Source organism: Ammodytes marinus (genome assembly GCF_949987685.1).
Source record: "Ammodytes marinus genome assembly, chromosome: 12".
NCBI classification, from domain to species: Eukaryota; Metazoa; Chordata; class Actinopteri; order Uranoscopiformes; family Ammodytidae; genus Ammodytes; species Ammodytes marinus.
Genome location: NC_137216.1, coordinates 21,389,561 through 21,404,543, shown reverse-complemented (window position 1 = coordinate 21,404,543; position 14,983 = coordinate 21,389,561). Strand labels below are relative to the sequence as shown.

The 14,983-nt window shown below is 38.7% G+C and overlaps 1 protein-coding gene across 1 annotated transcript in view; it reads right to left on the bottom strand.

Moving 5' to 3' along the window:
- uxs1 (UDP-glucuronate decarboxylase 1) overlaps window positions 1-14,983 on the bottom strand; it is a 43,407-nt gene that overhangs the window by 9,453 nt on the left and 18,971 nt on the right. Inside the window, exons 7-9 of the mRNA XM_080037448.1 lie at window positions 14,499-14,603; window positions 10,336-10,395; window positions 9,171-9,292 (exon numbers count right to left, since the gene is read on the bottom strand). Coding sequence (XP_079893574.1) covers window positions 9,171-9,292; window positions 10,336-10,395; window positions 14,499-14,603 — 287 coding nt within the window. The remainder of the gene's footprint in view (window positions 1-9,170; window positions 9,293-10,335; window positions 10,396-14,498; window positions 14,604-14,983) is intronic.

Sequence of the window (14,983 nt, the reverse complement as noted above, 5' to 3'; positions counted from 1 at the left end):
ACATAACCTACATAGACCATGAAGTGGTATGTTAGATTGTAAGATAATAATATACATTGCATGTGAAAGAGATTTACCTGCATTATGTCAGAGTGTATCAAATCGCACAGATGTATACAACCGTCCCTTTAAAAATCCATGGCCTTCATAAGTTAGCCCTCATGCTTCAACACATTCTACTTCGGATGGGACAAGCACCCATTTTAGGTCACATAACATGAATAAAAACATTCACATTATGTAGATTGTCCTTTGAAAATGTGGAAGATGCGCATATATATTAAGTATTGTGAATAGCAAGGACACAATGAGGACACAATGATGGAGAGTTCTTGGAAGGTGTGTGTGTGTGCATACTTCTACACATAGATGGATGTATTTTTCAGGTCTGAAAACACATCATAGCCCACACAGCCAATTGAGCAGGTTAACACTAATACTATTAAAGTGTACATTCTTAAAGCTGTGTGAAAATGACAATAGTTTGTAAGAATGGACATGTGTTGTTTACCAATTAAATCCTGTACATGTGTTACTGCGTCTGATTATCCATGATAGGAATGATATATATTCTAAAAGGGAGACCACTCTGCATTGCAAATATAAAATTCTTAATGTATGTGCATCTACACATATATCACTGCCCATCTCCCTAGAGACCATCATCCAATCCGCATGCATATAAAGAAAAAGAAAATGTGAAATGCAGAAACAAAATTATGTGTTTCTTTGTAATTTATTCTTGAGAAGGGAAATGTACAGAGATGGGAAAAGGCTGATTTTTCAGTTATTTCCGCGTTTCAGTGCGCAACCATATTGGAATAATTTATAAATAAAAAATAACATTAACAGTTGCTTAGGTCTCCTCATGGATTAGGGTTAAAGATGCCAAACTGTGAAAGGCAATGTCCCTGTACTGAATTCGGAAAAAAATACCTGGTGCCATACGTTTAAACAATGTGAACGTACAAAAACATGATGTTCCTTTTTTCCCCACACACAAACTGATATGTACTATAGAGGAAAAATGTGTACACACATATTTCAGACAAGATCTATAAACTGATTTCAGGAAACAGCTGTAGATTAAATAATTAGGTGGACGTGAAATATAAGGTGAGAGACACAACCTATACTCAAACATTGTTGGACAATTTAACCGATTGTGTTATTGTTCTGGCGTTCTGTAAAAAGTTACTTCAAATCAGTATAAAACATTATCAGGCCTACATGTGCGGCTAAGATATATGTACTGTATATTAAAAGGTGAAGTAAGCGGTTTATTTATGTTAATATAAGTGTTAAATCGCTCTTTATTCATACAGTGATCACTTATGTGCCCGTTTCATAAAGCTGATCTCTCAGTCAGCTACTCTGCATGTAATCGGCAAATAAACTTATTGGAGGATCCCGAAATTTTTATCCAATCACAAGAGAGAACGCTACAAAACGACACCCGTCTCACTCATGTTCTCACTGCCGGTGCACGCCAGAGCAACAGATGGGTGAATGTTTATCCGCCTACAATGGCGGAGCAGGTAAAAATCCTTCCCAATGTCTGTTTTGATGGTTTTTATCATGTTTTATCACACTTATGGATCTGAGATCTCAGATGATGCTAGATAACTCGCTGCTTGAATACCGCAGTGCATTAATGTGGTGACGTAGGGACGAGCGAGGGGACTGCTAATTGCAGTAACTGACAGGAAGTTAGCTAAAAGAACCATTCCGCTTACAGCACCTTTAACACTAACTCTATAAAAACCTTAAAGGCAAATATGACACTTTGCTCTTTGCAATTCAGTGTGCGACCGCTTGTTGGGGGGACACACTGTATTTATTACATCATATGATCGCAAGAAGATTGTGTGGATTTTTTAAGTCCGCCACACCCACAGTAGTACTGGGTCTTCATTGGTGAAGGGACCTCGGTGATTGCATCAGTTTGATGAGTCAGAGTCTTTCAGTTAAACTTTAATTTCTATATTGTTTGTAGTAAATGGTTAGCTTATCAATGTCATGGTTTTCAAGACCTCAAGTATATGGAACATAAAGCTTGGGAAAAATTTGGCGTGCAAAAATACCTGCTTTTTCATTCTGCGCGATACATATATAATCAACATTTCAAATCTCCAATGGTCAATGCTGCTCATCATAATAATTTGAGGTAGTTTCTAGAGATTGTGAACTTTGATTAGCCTGTCATTCGTAACTGTCATTTTCTGCCTTCCCAGCCAGTTCTATTAAAAACTTAAAGATACTTTCAAAAGATTTGGTGCTGAATTCCATTTGATAAAGTGCTATAAAACTCCAACCCTAACAGCAAACCCTAAAATGCCTGAGGTCGGAATCTACAAGTGAATCCAGATACAATAGTAAGGCACAATGCACCTCCACCTTTTTTGGGTCCCATCACTAAATCATTCCATCATAGTAAAGTCAAACATATGTAACACATACGGTGTTACATATGTCACACTTTCTCAGGGACCTGAATACAGTATGGTGAAGCGTAAAATCTGTGTATGTAGGGGAGAACGGGGTTGGTATGCACACTTTTTACTCTAGTGTGAATTGCTCATCACCAAAACATCTTTCAATAGTCATGCCTACATTAAATTGAAGCTTAAGGTGTTGGCTTGAAATGTGTATACCTCTCATTTTCCAACGTATTGTAATAAAGAAGAAATTAATCATCAAAGACACCCCGACACATTGTGACAACCAACCCCATCAAGGGCTCGGTTGTCACACACTATGGGGTTGTTTGTCACAATGTTATCTTAACCCATTGATGACTATGGCAATCTAGGATGCATGTCCTTAATGCCTGAGGGTTTTCTGAAAAAATTGTACGAATTGTCAAGTCTACCAAAACCTTAATATCTAAGCCTGTGTAGCACATAGAAACATGAAATAAAATACATTTAAAAGTTAAGGTTCACAGGTTTTATTTAAACATGCTCCCTTAGCGCTTACAAACCAACAAATATTTCTAAAAATCGTCAAAATTAGATGAATTAGAAAAATATTAAATATTATTAATAAATAGATGCAATGTGTTGTGTGATTTTCGTCAGTAGTCTATAGTAGACCTTGATTCTGCGCACCAAACGCCACTAACTGTTCTGTCGCCGACATAGCTGGCGTATTTTTTTTTATTATTTTGTTTTATTTTTTTATTTTTTTGATTGACATGATTTTCGGCAAACCACACAACTTTTGGGTGGTCACGTGGTCTTAAAAAAATCAACAAAACCCACCTCATGTGTATTTGAACCAATGACAGTGCATTCTATGCTGGGAATGCCATGAAAATTAGATAAAGTAATAATGCTGCGCGATGCAGCATCAGGCAGGAGAGCCAATGTGGCATCGCGCAGCAGCCGTCATCAATGGGTTAATGAGAAAAACTTAAAAAAAGGCAAGAAAGCGGAACTAAATTTGAAAGTTTAATTGCATTGTCAAGTTGACAAATAGGCCTATATAACTTAATGTATCTTAACACAAAATGAGCAAGGAAAAAACGAACAGGAACCCCATATTAAGACCAGCAATGTAACAACATAAAGAACAAAATAAATAGGTTTAAGAATAATATCCTACTCAACTAGGCTACACATATTCACGATCTGAGTTACAGTGATGGCATATGTAGAGTCTGCTCACTCCAACTAAGCAGAGCTTGTGTGCCCACTTGTTGCACATCCAACATTTCTCCCATACCTAACCTGGACGGCTGTTGGAGAACGTTTCCATACAAACCAAACAAAAACTATCCTCTTCATCTGATGAAGACTCCTCCTCCTGTCTCTGTCTCTTCTTCCCCAGCTGGGGTTGAGTGCACTGGGCTGCAGTAGCCTTGGCAGCTGGTCTAGATTAGGATGCACTGGGCCGTTTTGATTGTGTTGCCCTTTTTTTCTTTTGCATGCTAGCTGCCTTTTCCTGCTCTATTCTCTCCATTTCTTGGGTGTCAGTGAGGAGGATACAGCTTGACATTTTCTTTCGTTTTTTGGGTTCCTTTCCTGGCTGCAGCCTTTGGATAACATGTGACAACCAACCCCCCAAAAAATGTGACAACCAACCCCAACTGGAACTTCTTGCTAGCATCAAGGCTTACAACCATACAACAACTAGTTAGCTTGCTAACTAAAATCTAAACTATAGCTGTCCCTTCACACTTTTTAAGGTTAACAAGTGTTTTGTTAGAAAAATACTGAGGAGTTAAATATTTTAAATTTTATATGAAAAACACAAAAAGTCCTCTTACCTCAAATTCAGCTGTCTAACTCCAAAGAGGACTAAGTAGGTGACCTTTAATCCCAATTCTGGATATTTCCATACCAAAATATCACAGACAGTTATTGCCTCTAATAGGAGGAGAACTAATGAAAATTAATGTGCAGCCTTTCTACTTCCCCCTGGCTTCAAGTTGAACGTTGGGAATGTATAATGATGGGGGAAACATTTGCACATTCATCTCTGTGCAATATAAATTTATTCTATTAATAATCACTAGGAAGACAATGCCAAGGTCATTTGACTAAAAGGTATTTTGTTTAATTGTAGTCCTACTCAGGCAAGCACAGACCTCAAAGCGGAGTCTGGCATATGCCATTTGACAAATTAAGAGATACATTGCACTTTTTTTTCTACTTTGATGAATACATAGATTGCATAGATGCATTTAGCGCAGAGCATGCCCGTCAAACAGATACAGTATATTGATTGAATCAACGTTGCCTCCAGGAGACACCCCCCCTCCCTGTTTCCTGTCACAGTGTGAAAGAGAGCACACACACGAAATTGCACGCTCATGCATGCATAGGTCTTCAAAGGTCAGCATGAAGACATACTTTGAGGTGGCCAAACACAGGACAAAGATACTATAAACATTGTGGGTTCATATTGATATTGGGATTTGCACATTTGGCAAGTAGAGTGAACCATTTAAAAATAATGTTTTCTTTATTTGTTTGCATATATCATTAATTAACTGTAGCAGTGTCCGCAGCAAAGCTCAGTCCTGTGTTTGTTTTTTTAATATTTTATTTTTATATCTGTTTATCAGTAATATTCCAGGCATACAATTATTTTGCCTTTTATGAATTTTGGACCCCTGCACATCCCTGGTGCCCACTTCGTCTAAAAATAGCCTTAGAAGTGATCATGTGGCTGCAGGTGTATTCTTACTGGTTAATGCTCTGCAATAGTCTTATGAAAGTCTACTTCATTTGTAGTAAGTCAGCAACAACACTTCCAAAAATATATTTTTAGTATTTCTGTATGGTTTCAGAAAAAAGCCTAAACCTGCCTAAATCCCGAACATTAAACCGCAGCTTATAAAATTGCGACGGTGCATTAAAATCTTTATTATAATGTTTGCCGTCTGTAAGAGGAGCAAGTGAGACATGCTTTTTCATCCCCTCCTGCATAAGCTACACTCATCACTTTTTCAAATGTTAATGAATTTTGATTAGATGACTGGACAATAGATGTAGCGCGTGATATTCTTGTCCGTGTTCACAAACGGCTGACAACTGGATATTGAAAGCCGGCCGCGTTTCCTAGAATCGTCCCAGTGGGTGTGAAAACAATAATGAGCAGCTGAGGAGGAGCAGGAGATGAGGCAGATAAATAAATATCACCTGCCTGGAGGAAAGGCAAGAGGAGTCAATCACATCTAATCGTCAAAGGCTCGTGTCAATCAAGTCATAATGGGAAAAAAATAACAAAACGTCTGGACAACATTTGGATATTTAAGGAAACATGCGTGTGATTGTCAAGAGCTTCACTGTTATTGTGATTGAAGTGTGCTGGTTTTTTTTCTTCATTAAAGCCCAACTCAGTACTGTATACAGTAATTATTGATATATTTTTATTATTATTATTTAATGATACCAAACTGTGCTCTCAGAAACAGCCTATGATCAATGTTATATTACTGTTAGAGACCGGGTGGAATACAGGCACAGCTAGACATCGTCCTTTTTTCCTGATAAAATAAACCCATTCTGTTCATTATAATATCATACAGATCTAAAACGGAAATCATTTCTAGAGTGAGGCATCGGACACGACTGCATGTAGCACCAAAGCGTTCCATTTGCATTATAATCAAGAAATGGTTCAGTTATTTTAACGGTAAATGAATGTCTACATTTCCTGTATTTTAGTACTACTGACGAAAGTCACACAAACTCTAATATGATTGTCAATGTCAACCAAACAAAACAAAGCAATTACTTCACCCTCCTCGATTTTTTTCAAATGCGTTCTTAACCCATTGATGACGGATACTGCGTCGCGCACAGTGTTAATTTTGTCAGCAAATTCTGATTTAGTCTTAGTCTTTTGAATATCACACCATTTAGTCTTAGTCCTATTCTAGTCATCTAAAATATTTTAGTCTTAGTCTAGTCTACTAAATATAAGCAGATTTTAGTTTGACTAAATCTACAGCGGACTTCGTCGACTAAGTGTTTTTCTTCATTGAATGGTATTAAGGTTTGAATATGCAATACAGACACAGATTTAATGGTTGTAATACAAAACATGTATTCTATTTCCTTAGTAATAATCTCACATAAAATCAGTGTACCTGACTGGATAGGGGGAAGTGGGGGCTTTAAGAGCCTGTGCCCGGGGGTCCATTATCTCATGATCTGTCTATGAACCAACTGGATTCCACAATCTGTTTTCTTTTTGCGGGGAGCATGCACAAGTATTATTTATAAAAAAAAAAAAAAAAAGTAATAATATTTTAAAAAAGTGGGGGGCCCCACACTAGGTCTTGAAACGGGCCCCGAGATTGTTAAGGCCGCTCCTGTGCAGCAGCAGCAGCACGCAGTTGAGGTGCTGATAAATTTGAGCAACTGCGCCTTCCTTTAAGCAACACTGCTGCCGCTGTGTGTGTTCGGACTTCTTTTGCATCAAAGCCTTTTAGATAATACAATTAGAGGTTTTAATTGAACGCTGTCCATGCGTCGGAGTTGATTGTAACTTAAAAACAGAAACTAACGGACGGAGGCGGCAGTTTCACATGGCTCTGTGTATTCAAACTCGAGACAGAGCCTACTACAAACAGATCGCGGAACTTAGCTGTTCCCCTAGACATCGTTAACGGGCAGGATATCCCTGACTATCATTTTTGTCCATCATACCGCAGAGTTTTTCAGCACAGCGGCTCACTCCACCCGCTCACACCTGCAAGGTCTCCCGTCGATTTTCACCGACACACAGGGTTGCATTCGCTGCTTTGCACTGATTGGATTTCTTCCCAACTTGTCCCACAAAAAGAGTAGTTCTGATTGGATCTCTTCTCCATTCGTCCCGCCCTAACAGTTTCGTCTAGTTCCTATTCGTAGACTTTAGTGTCAGTTAAATTAGTCTCAGTCTTCGTCATCACAACTGCCTTTTTATTTAGTTTTTATTTAGTTTACGTCCGTGAAAAAGGTTCGTAGACGAATATTTTTCGTCATAGTCTTAGTCTACGAAATTAACACTGGTCGCGCAGCATTGTTACTTTATCTAATTTTCATGGCGTGCGCAACATAGAACCGTCATTGGTTCAAATACACATGAGGTGGGTTTTGTTGATTTTTTAAGAACACATGACAACCCAAATGTTGTGTGGTTTGCCGAAAATCACGTCAATCAAAAATAAATAAATGAATAAAAATTATTAAAAAAATAAGCCGGCTGTGTCGGCGATAGTGTATTACAGAACAGTTAGTGGCGTTCGGAGCGCAGAATCTACTGTAGGTCTACTATAGGCTACTGACGAAAATCACACAACACATTGCATCTATTTATTAACAATATTTATGAATTTAGGCTATATTTTGCTGCTAAAACTCAAATTCAGCCCAGCCAGGCGATAGTTAAGTTTCAGTTTCGTTTTCATCTCCGTGGTATACAGCCGTTTGGACCAGTTGATCGGCTCCTGACAGTGGGAGTCAGTCTGCGTTCCAGTTGTACTGGGAAGTCGGATTTATGGTGCCAGTGATAACTGAACTAAATAATAAAATAAAGCTATCTTCTCCTTCCTATATCTGTCTATCTTTATCCCTCCACTGCACACTCAGTCACTACTATCCATGCTAAAAGGAAACAGGATTATAACCTCGTTTAGAACATTATTTTTAAATATTCTATATTATTTATTCTTTTTTTTCTTCCCCATCTAATTTTGACGATTTTTAGAAAAATACACAGGCTTAGATATTAAGGTTTTGGTAGGCTTTAACCCATTGATGACTATGGCAATCTAGGATGCATGTCCTTAATGCCTGAGGGTTTTCTGAAAAAATAGTATGAGTTGTAAAGTCTACCAAAACCTTAATATCTAAGCCTGTGTAGCACATAGAAACATTAAATAAAATACATTTAAAAGTTAAGGTTCACTGGTTTTATTTAAACATGCTCCCTAAACGAGGTTATAATCCTGTTTCCTTTTAGCATGGATAGTAGTGACTGAGTGTGCAGTGGATGGATAAAGATAGACAGATATAGGAAGGAGAAGATAGTTTTATTTTATTATTTAGTTCAGTTATCACTGGCACCATAAATCCGACTTCCCAGTACAACTGGAACGCAGACTGACTCCTGCTGTCGGAAGCCGATCAGCTGGTCCAAACGGCTGTATACCACGGAGATGAAAACGAAACTGAAACTTAACTATCGCCTGGCTGGGCTGAAATTGAGTTGGAGCAGCAAAATAGCCTAAATTCATAAATATTGTTAGTAAATAGATGCAATGTGTTGTGTGATTTTCGTCAGTAGCCTATAGTAGACCTTGATTCTGCGCTCCGAATGCCAGTAACTGTTCTGTAATACACTATCGCCGACACAGCTGGCGTATTTTTTTATTATTATTATTTATTTATTAATTTTTTGATTGGTGTGATTTTCGGCAAACCACACATTTTTTGGGTGGTCCCGTGGTCTTAAAAAATCAACAAAACCCACCTCATGTGTATTTGAACCAATGACAGTGCATTCTATGTTGCGCACGCCATGAAAATTAGATAAAGTAACAATGCTGCGCGACGCAGCAACAGGCAGGAGATACAATGTGGCATCGCGCAGCAGCCATCATCAATGGGTTAAGGACATGCATCCTAGATTGCCATAGTCATCAATGGGTTAAGAGGCACGGCGGATGGTACCTGTTTCATGTAGGCGTAACACATGGTCTCGGCTACACGCTTGCCCTCGTCGTAGCACGCTCGAGGACCAATTGGGTTCACATGGCCCCAGTACTCCTCGTTTTGTGGGTGTACCTCTGGATCTGGAGCACAAAAATTTCAGACACATTTATAACAGCCAATGGGATTCAGTTTGTCTGCACAGAGAATCAAACAGGGTCTATTTGGAACAGCATACATGATTTTGAAGGTTGACATTTTTTACTTCATCTTATTTCACTTATAACTGTTCTTGTTTGAAGTGTTTTGCTTGCTTCATTCTTCAGACTCCGTTCATTGAGTACCTTTATTTTATTGCTATTTTATCTATTTTCTTATTTGTATATCTTTTGTCTATTTTTTCTTCTTCATCTCACTTGGATATATTTCTAAATGAGGTTCTTAACTCAGTATATGAAAAAAAAATTAAGGTTATGAATATGTAGGAAGGAACATATTCCCTGCATGTCTGCCCAGAACAGGGAGTCAGGGAACACCGCTACTGGTGCAATGTACTAATGCCTCACTGACCCGTCTCAATTAGTTCAAGGGTACAGATTTTTTTCTTCTTGTAAAATGCCGTCTTCTTCAGGGGGGCACCCTTAGCTCAGTTGGTAGGGCGTCCCCCCCATGGGCCTCGGCCAGCAGCGTACCCGGGTTCGATTCCGGCCCGCGATCGTTCTCTGCATGTCGCTCCCCTCTCTGCCCCATTTCAACTGTCTCTACACTGTCAATAAAGCATAAAAATGCCCAAAAAATATCTTAAAAAAAAAGTTATCTTCTGTCATCTCTATCTCTCTCTTTATACAACATATTTTTATGTTGTCAGAAGAGCACATACATGAAATAAACAAATACACAGAAACAAATAAAGATAGATTTTGTGTTATGATTCTAAACATATTGTCACAGGATGTGGTTCGGGCAGGGGTCTGAACTGTATTTTATTGAGGGCTGCTAGATGGGTCACAGACATAACACACAACATTTCTGTTCACAGATAGTATCACTAGACATCAAACAAGTATCCTGTCTAAATAGGTCCTTAAAGTTAACCATTTGCTCACACAGTCGTAGGACAGCACACCTAGCACAAGTTCAACTTGGGTACAGCCACCTAAATATGTGTGGCAGGCATCTTTCTCACCTCCATAAACCTCAGAAGTGGAAGCCAGGAGAAGTCTGGCGCCCACACGCTTGGCTAGACCTAGTGGGCGAAAACAAAGGAGGAAAAACAGAGTAAATATATACATTTTACAGTTGTAAGAAGTAAGACAATACATCCTGTAGACTGTCAAAGCTGCAGAGAACAAAGCTACAACTTCACAAAACAATCCATTTTAATGTCCTCAATCTAAGTTTGTGTTCATTTTCTAAGAGGGCTTCGTAAAACATTATCAAATAAAGTAAAGACCAATAAAGCCCTTCATTTCAGCTATGTAATTATTCTGATGTGGTTCTGAAGTGGGACGGACGCCCATTTCCACTCCTCGAGATAAATTCTCTCATCCACCTCATTATATATTAATATAGGATTATGCTGCATAATGGCAGTGTCTGACAGCACCCAGACAAAATACCTAGACATAAGGTTTTACTTTGCATTTAAAGTATAAAGTATTCTGCTAGATATTTAGACTGTAAGCAGATGGCATGGATGCAAGTTGAAAACTTAAGAAAGGAGAATAAATGTGCTGGTATGTATTGTGGTATGTATGGTGGACAGAGGTGGGTCGTAACGCGCTACATTTACTCCGTTACAAATACTTGAGTAACTTTTTGAATAAATAGTCATTTTAAGAGTAGTTTTATTGCAACATACTTTTACTTGAGTAAATATTTGAAGAAAGAACGGTACTTTTACCCCGTTCCATTTGGCTACGTGATGGTCGTTACTATATTTTTATATATATTTTATTTATTACATGCGAGATCTATTTCTCTCATGATTTCTCTCCCCGGGGATGTCTTCAGCCAACATATCTATCACGTGACTATTTTAAACAATAAAAACCACATTACAAAAGCTTGCCAATCAAATGCAGCCACTTGAGTCACATGACCAATGTTGTCATGTTGTCATAGGGCTCAACAATGTCCGCGGACTTTTTTAACGGCTCCGGTTCCACACCGATGTTGTGTCCGTGGCCGTGCCATGTAGGCTACACGCAGATTTTACCGACTATCTGGGTGAGTCGAGAAAATGGAAGAAACCGCTGATTCCGACGAGCAATAACCACACCCCTGGCCTCACATACAAACTCACACAATGACAATCACAATCACATTTACACCTAGACTCCCACACACTCGCAATTACAGAGACACTGTTCTTCTTTGACACATGTCCTGTTCTCCCTGTATGCCCCAGTCTGGCTCATGGACATATATCTGGCTGTGTGAGAGTCTGAGAGTGTTCTCTATTGTTCAGGCTCTCTGTAGTTTCATACGTTAAGTTAATGTGCCAGCAGGTTTTGATGTGTAACGAAGTTTAATTTTGTGTGTTTTATATTTTTGGGGCTAAACACAATCTAGATAATTTTCTCAGGGCCTGTGACATATTGTAGGAATTAGTTTAAAAATGTGTATATGCAAAACAATTGCAACAGTGTTATAAGTGTATTGGTTTTAATTAATATAATTGGACAAATTTATTATAATTTTATTTGAAGGGTGATTTAATTTGGCAAATAATTAATTTATGATTGTTTTTGAGTTCAAGGGTTATTAATTTTATTTTTAAAGACCTTATTTATTGTTTTATTTTAAATTATGTTATTTAACATATCTTTATTTGAACATTGCTGTTTTATATTATGTTCGTGTCTATTTTGTACTGTTTGTGTTGCTCTGTATATTTCAAAAATAAATCCGGAGTAATTCAGGAGGCCTTCTTGTACTCTTGAGTACTTGAGCACCGTATTTTCCGCACTATAAGCCGCACTGGACTATAAACCGCAGGTGTTATAATGTTTAATTACCATATGTAAGAGTTTGTGCACAGAGGGGATTATCGGGAAAGAGATGGCTGCTTGAGGAAGCTCCCATTTATTGACATTTCAATAAACAAGTTGCATATTTGCATAACGTATTCAAGTGTGCCATTTAGTGCAATAGTAGCTACTAGGGATGGGCACGAGTAGTGTGTTGGCTACTCGAGTGATCGCTTGCGTTCCTTGAGGTTCAATCGATTCCTCGTTAAACTTTTTTCTATTTTTAGAACGCAACGCATCTGTCTGCAGAATAACGGTTCACCGCAATAAAGCGCTCAATGCTTATTGTCAAACAGTCACAGTTGCCATATGATTAAGGATTTTTTTCAACAAGTTTAAAACTACGGTGGAGCATTCACCAAATAAAAAAAAGTTTCACAGCAGGATCTCGTAATTACGAGATAATATCTCGTAATTACGAGATAAGTATCTCGTAATTACGAGATAAGGATCTCGTAATTACGAGATAAAGATCTCGTAATTACGAGATAAGGATCACCCTCTCATTCATCAATAACGATGTCTGTGTCTGTGTGTGTGTGTGTGTGTGTGTTTGTGTGCATACGAGGTGAACCTATAGCCATAGGAAAACGTAGGCAATAGCCTTGGTTTCCGGACTACAATGGGCCCCATAATCAATACACTTATTTTAAATATTTGTTTACTGTTCATTCATTAATCAGCGATCGCATCGGGTACTGAGGGACACACTTTCGGCTTTACGCCCGTGATCAGCTGCTGAGGTCCGACTGGGCTTTTCTCCTGAATAGTCCCAGTGACTGCATATCTGCACAAAGTTGACATGGCTATAGGCTACTCATTGTCATGCCCTCCTTGTAGAAAGTTCTTATGTGTTTGTATGAGTCATGGATTACACCGAGTTTAACGACTGCATTTAATCAAAGCATTCAATAAAACTGCGTTCCGATACAGTAACAAACAGGAGGTAAAAGTGAACTAGCCCACCGGGCATTCTGATTGGATGAGGCAACACAGTACGGTGGCTCCGGTGGCTCATAATGAACAAACTGCATATAAAAAGTGAAAGTGTGTCCCTCATTTCCCGATGCGATCGCTGATTAATGAATGAACAGTAGGCCTAAACAAATATTTAAAATAATTGTATTGATTATGGGGCCCATTGTAGTCCGGAAACCAAGGCTATTGCCTACGTTTTCCTATGGCTAGGTTCACCTCGTCTGCACTCTGCACACAAACACACACACACAGACATCGTTATTGATGAATGAGAGGGTGATCCTTATCTCGTAATTACGAGTTCCTTATCTCGTAATTACGAGATCTTTATCTCGTAATTACGAGATACTTATCTCGTAATTACGAGATCCTTATCTCGTAATTACAAGATATTATCTCGTAATTACGAGATCCTGCTGTGAAACTTTTTTTTATTTGGTGAATGCTCAGCGCCACCGTATAAAACACCTTTTCCTCACTGAAAGTAATTAAATAGATGGGCCACAATTTAAACCGATCGAGTAGGTCTGCGGTGGGGAGAAAAAAAATAAAAAAAGCATGGGCTGTAGTTGTAACAAAAAAAAATAGCCTAAGTCACCATTTAAAATAAAAAGGATAAATTGTCCTACAATTTAAATACATATAAGTAACTCACCAAAGCAGTAGACTTAGTAGTTGTAGGCCTATATCCAACCGCGTAATGCTCACTCCGTGTCAGTGAATAATTACCGCGACTAATTCCTCATTAACGGAACGTTACACCGGTCGGTTTTTGAATCTCATCCCCATATTCCCAAGGCTTCTTAACTGTTGTTGGCTCGGAGCGAATGTGCCTGAAGTAAGCCTTGCTTCTTCTTTACTTTTCTTTCCAAGCGGAGAGCACATTGCATGCTCACCTGGAGTCTACTCGAGTAACAGGTGTCATCTCCCCTTTTTATAAATGTAACTTTATCATCTGCTTTGAAATAATTGGACAGTTATATTCCTGAAAATGTTCTGGAGAAAGGAGAGACCGTGTTCAGCTCCGCGGTGCTGTGGAGACCACAGGCTGCTCTGCGGTGGCACGGAGGTGGCAGTTATTTGCAGTTGCTGTTTGACACGACGCTCAGTTTATTGCACTTGCATCAACATATTTTTTGATAAAATTGTTAAACTTTATTTTATCCGTTTTGTACACGTATATAAAATTTTAAAATAGGGGCGGCCCGCCGGCCTAAAGGCTACAGACACTAAAAAAAAAAAACTACTCTTTTGGCTACTCTGCCCACCTCTGAATTGGTGGATTATAAGGGGGTTCCTTTCCCTCTCTCTTTAGTTATATGCGATTCAGAGTACTCACCAAGCATGTTGAGGGTGCCAATAGTGTTGGTCTTTAGTGTTTTGATGGGATTGTACATGTAGTTGGGAGGCGAGGCTGGAGATGCCAGATGATAGATCTGGTCCACTGTAAAAAGCAGGGGAAAAAGCAGAAATCATGTCACCATGAAACACACATCTGCCTCTGCAAAATAGAATGGCAGTGAAAAAAAACTTTTTTGCCTTTATTATTAGCCAGACTTGTGGGTCAGGCACTTTAACTCTGTAGCAAAAATCAACTTGCATCACAAATCTGGTCCACTGCAAAGAGCAGGGGGAAACAGAAATCATGTCACCTTCAGTGGATAAGTGTTTGTCATTCAACAATCTCCAGCCCATTTTCTGGCACTTGTCATAGCCTTCCCATTTTCTAAACCACTCGATTCCCCTTATTGCTCATTTTCCAACTGAATGCCATTATCTATTGAAAGCTTGACCTCTTGATCCATGACTCAAAATGTTTTCTTT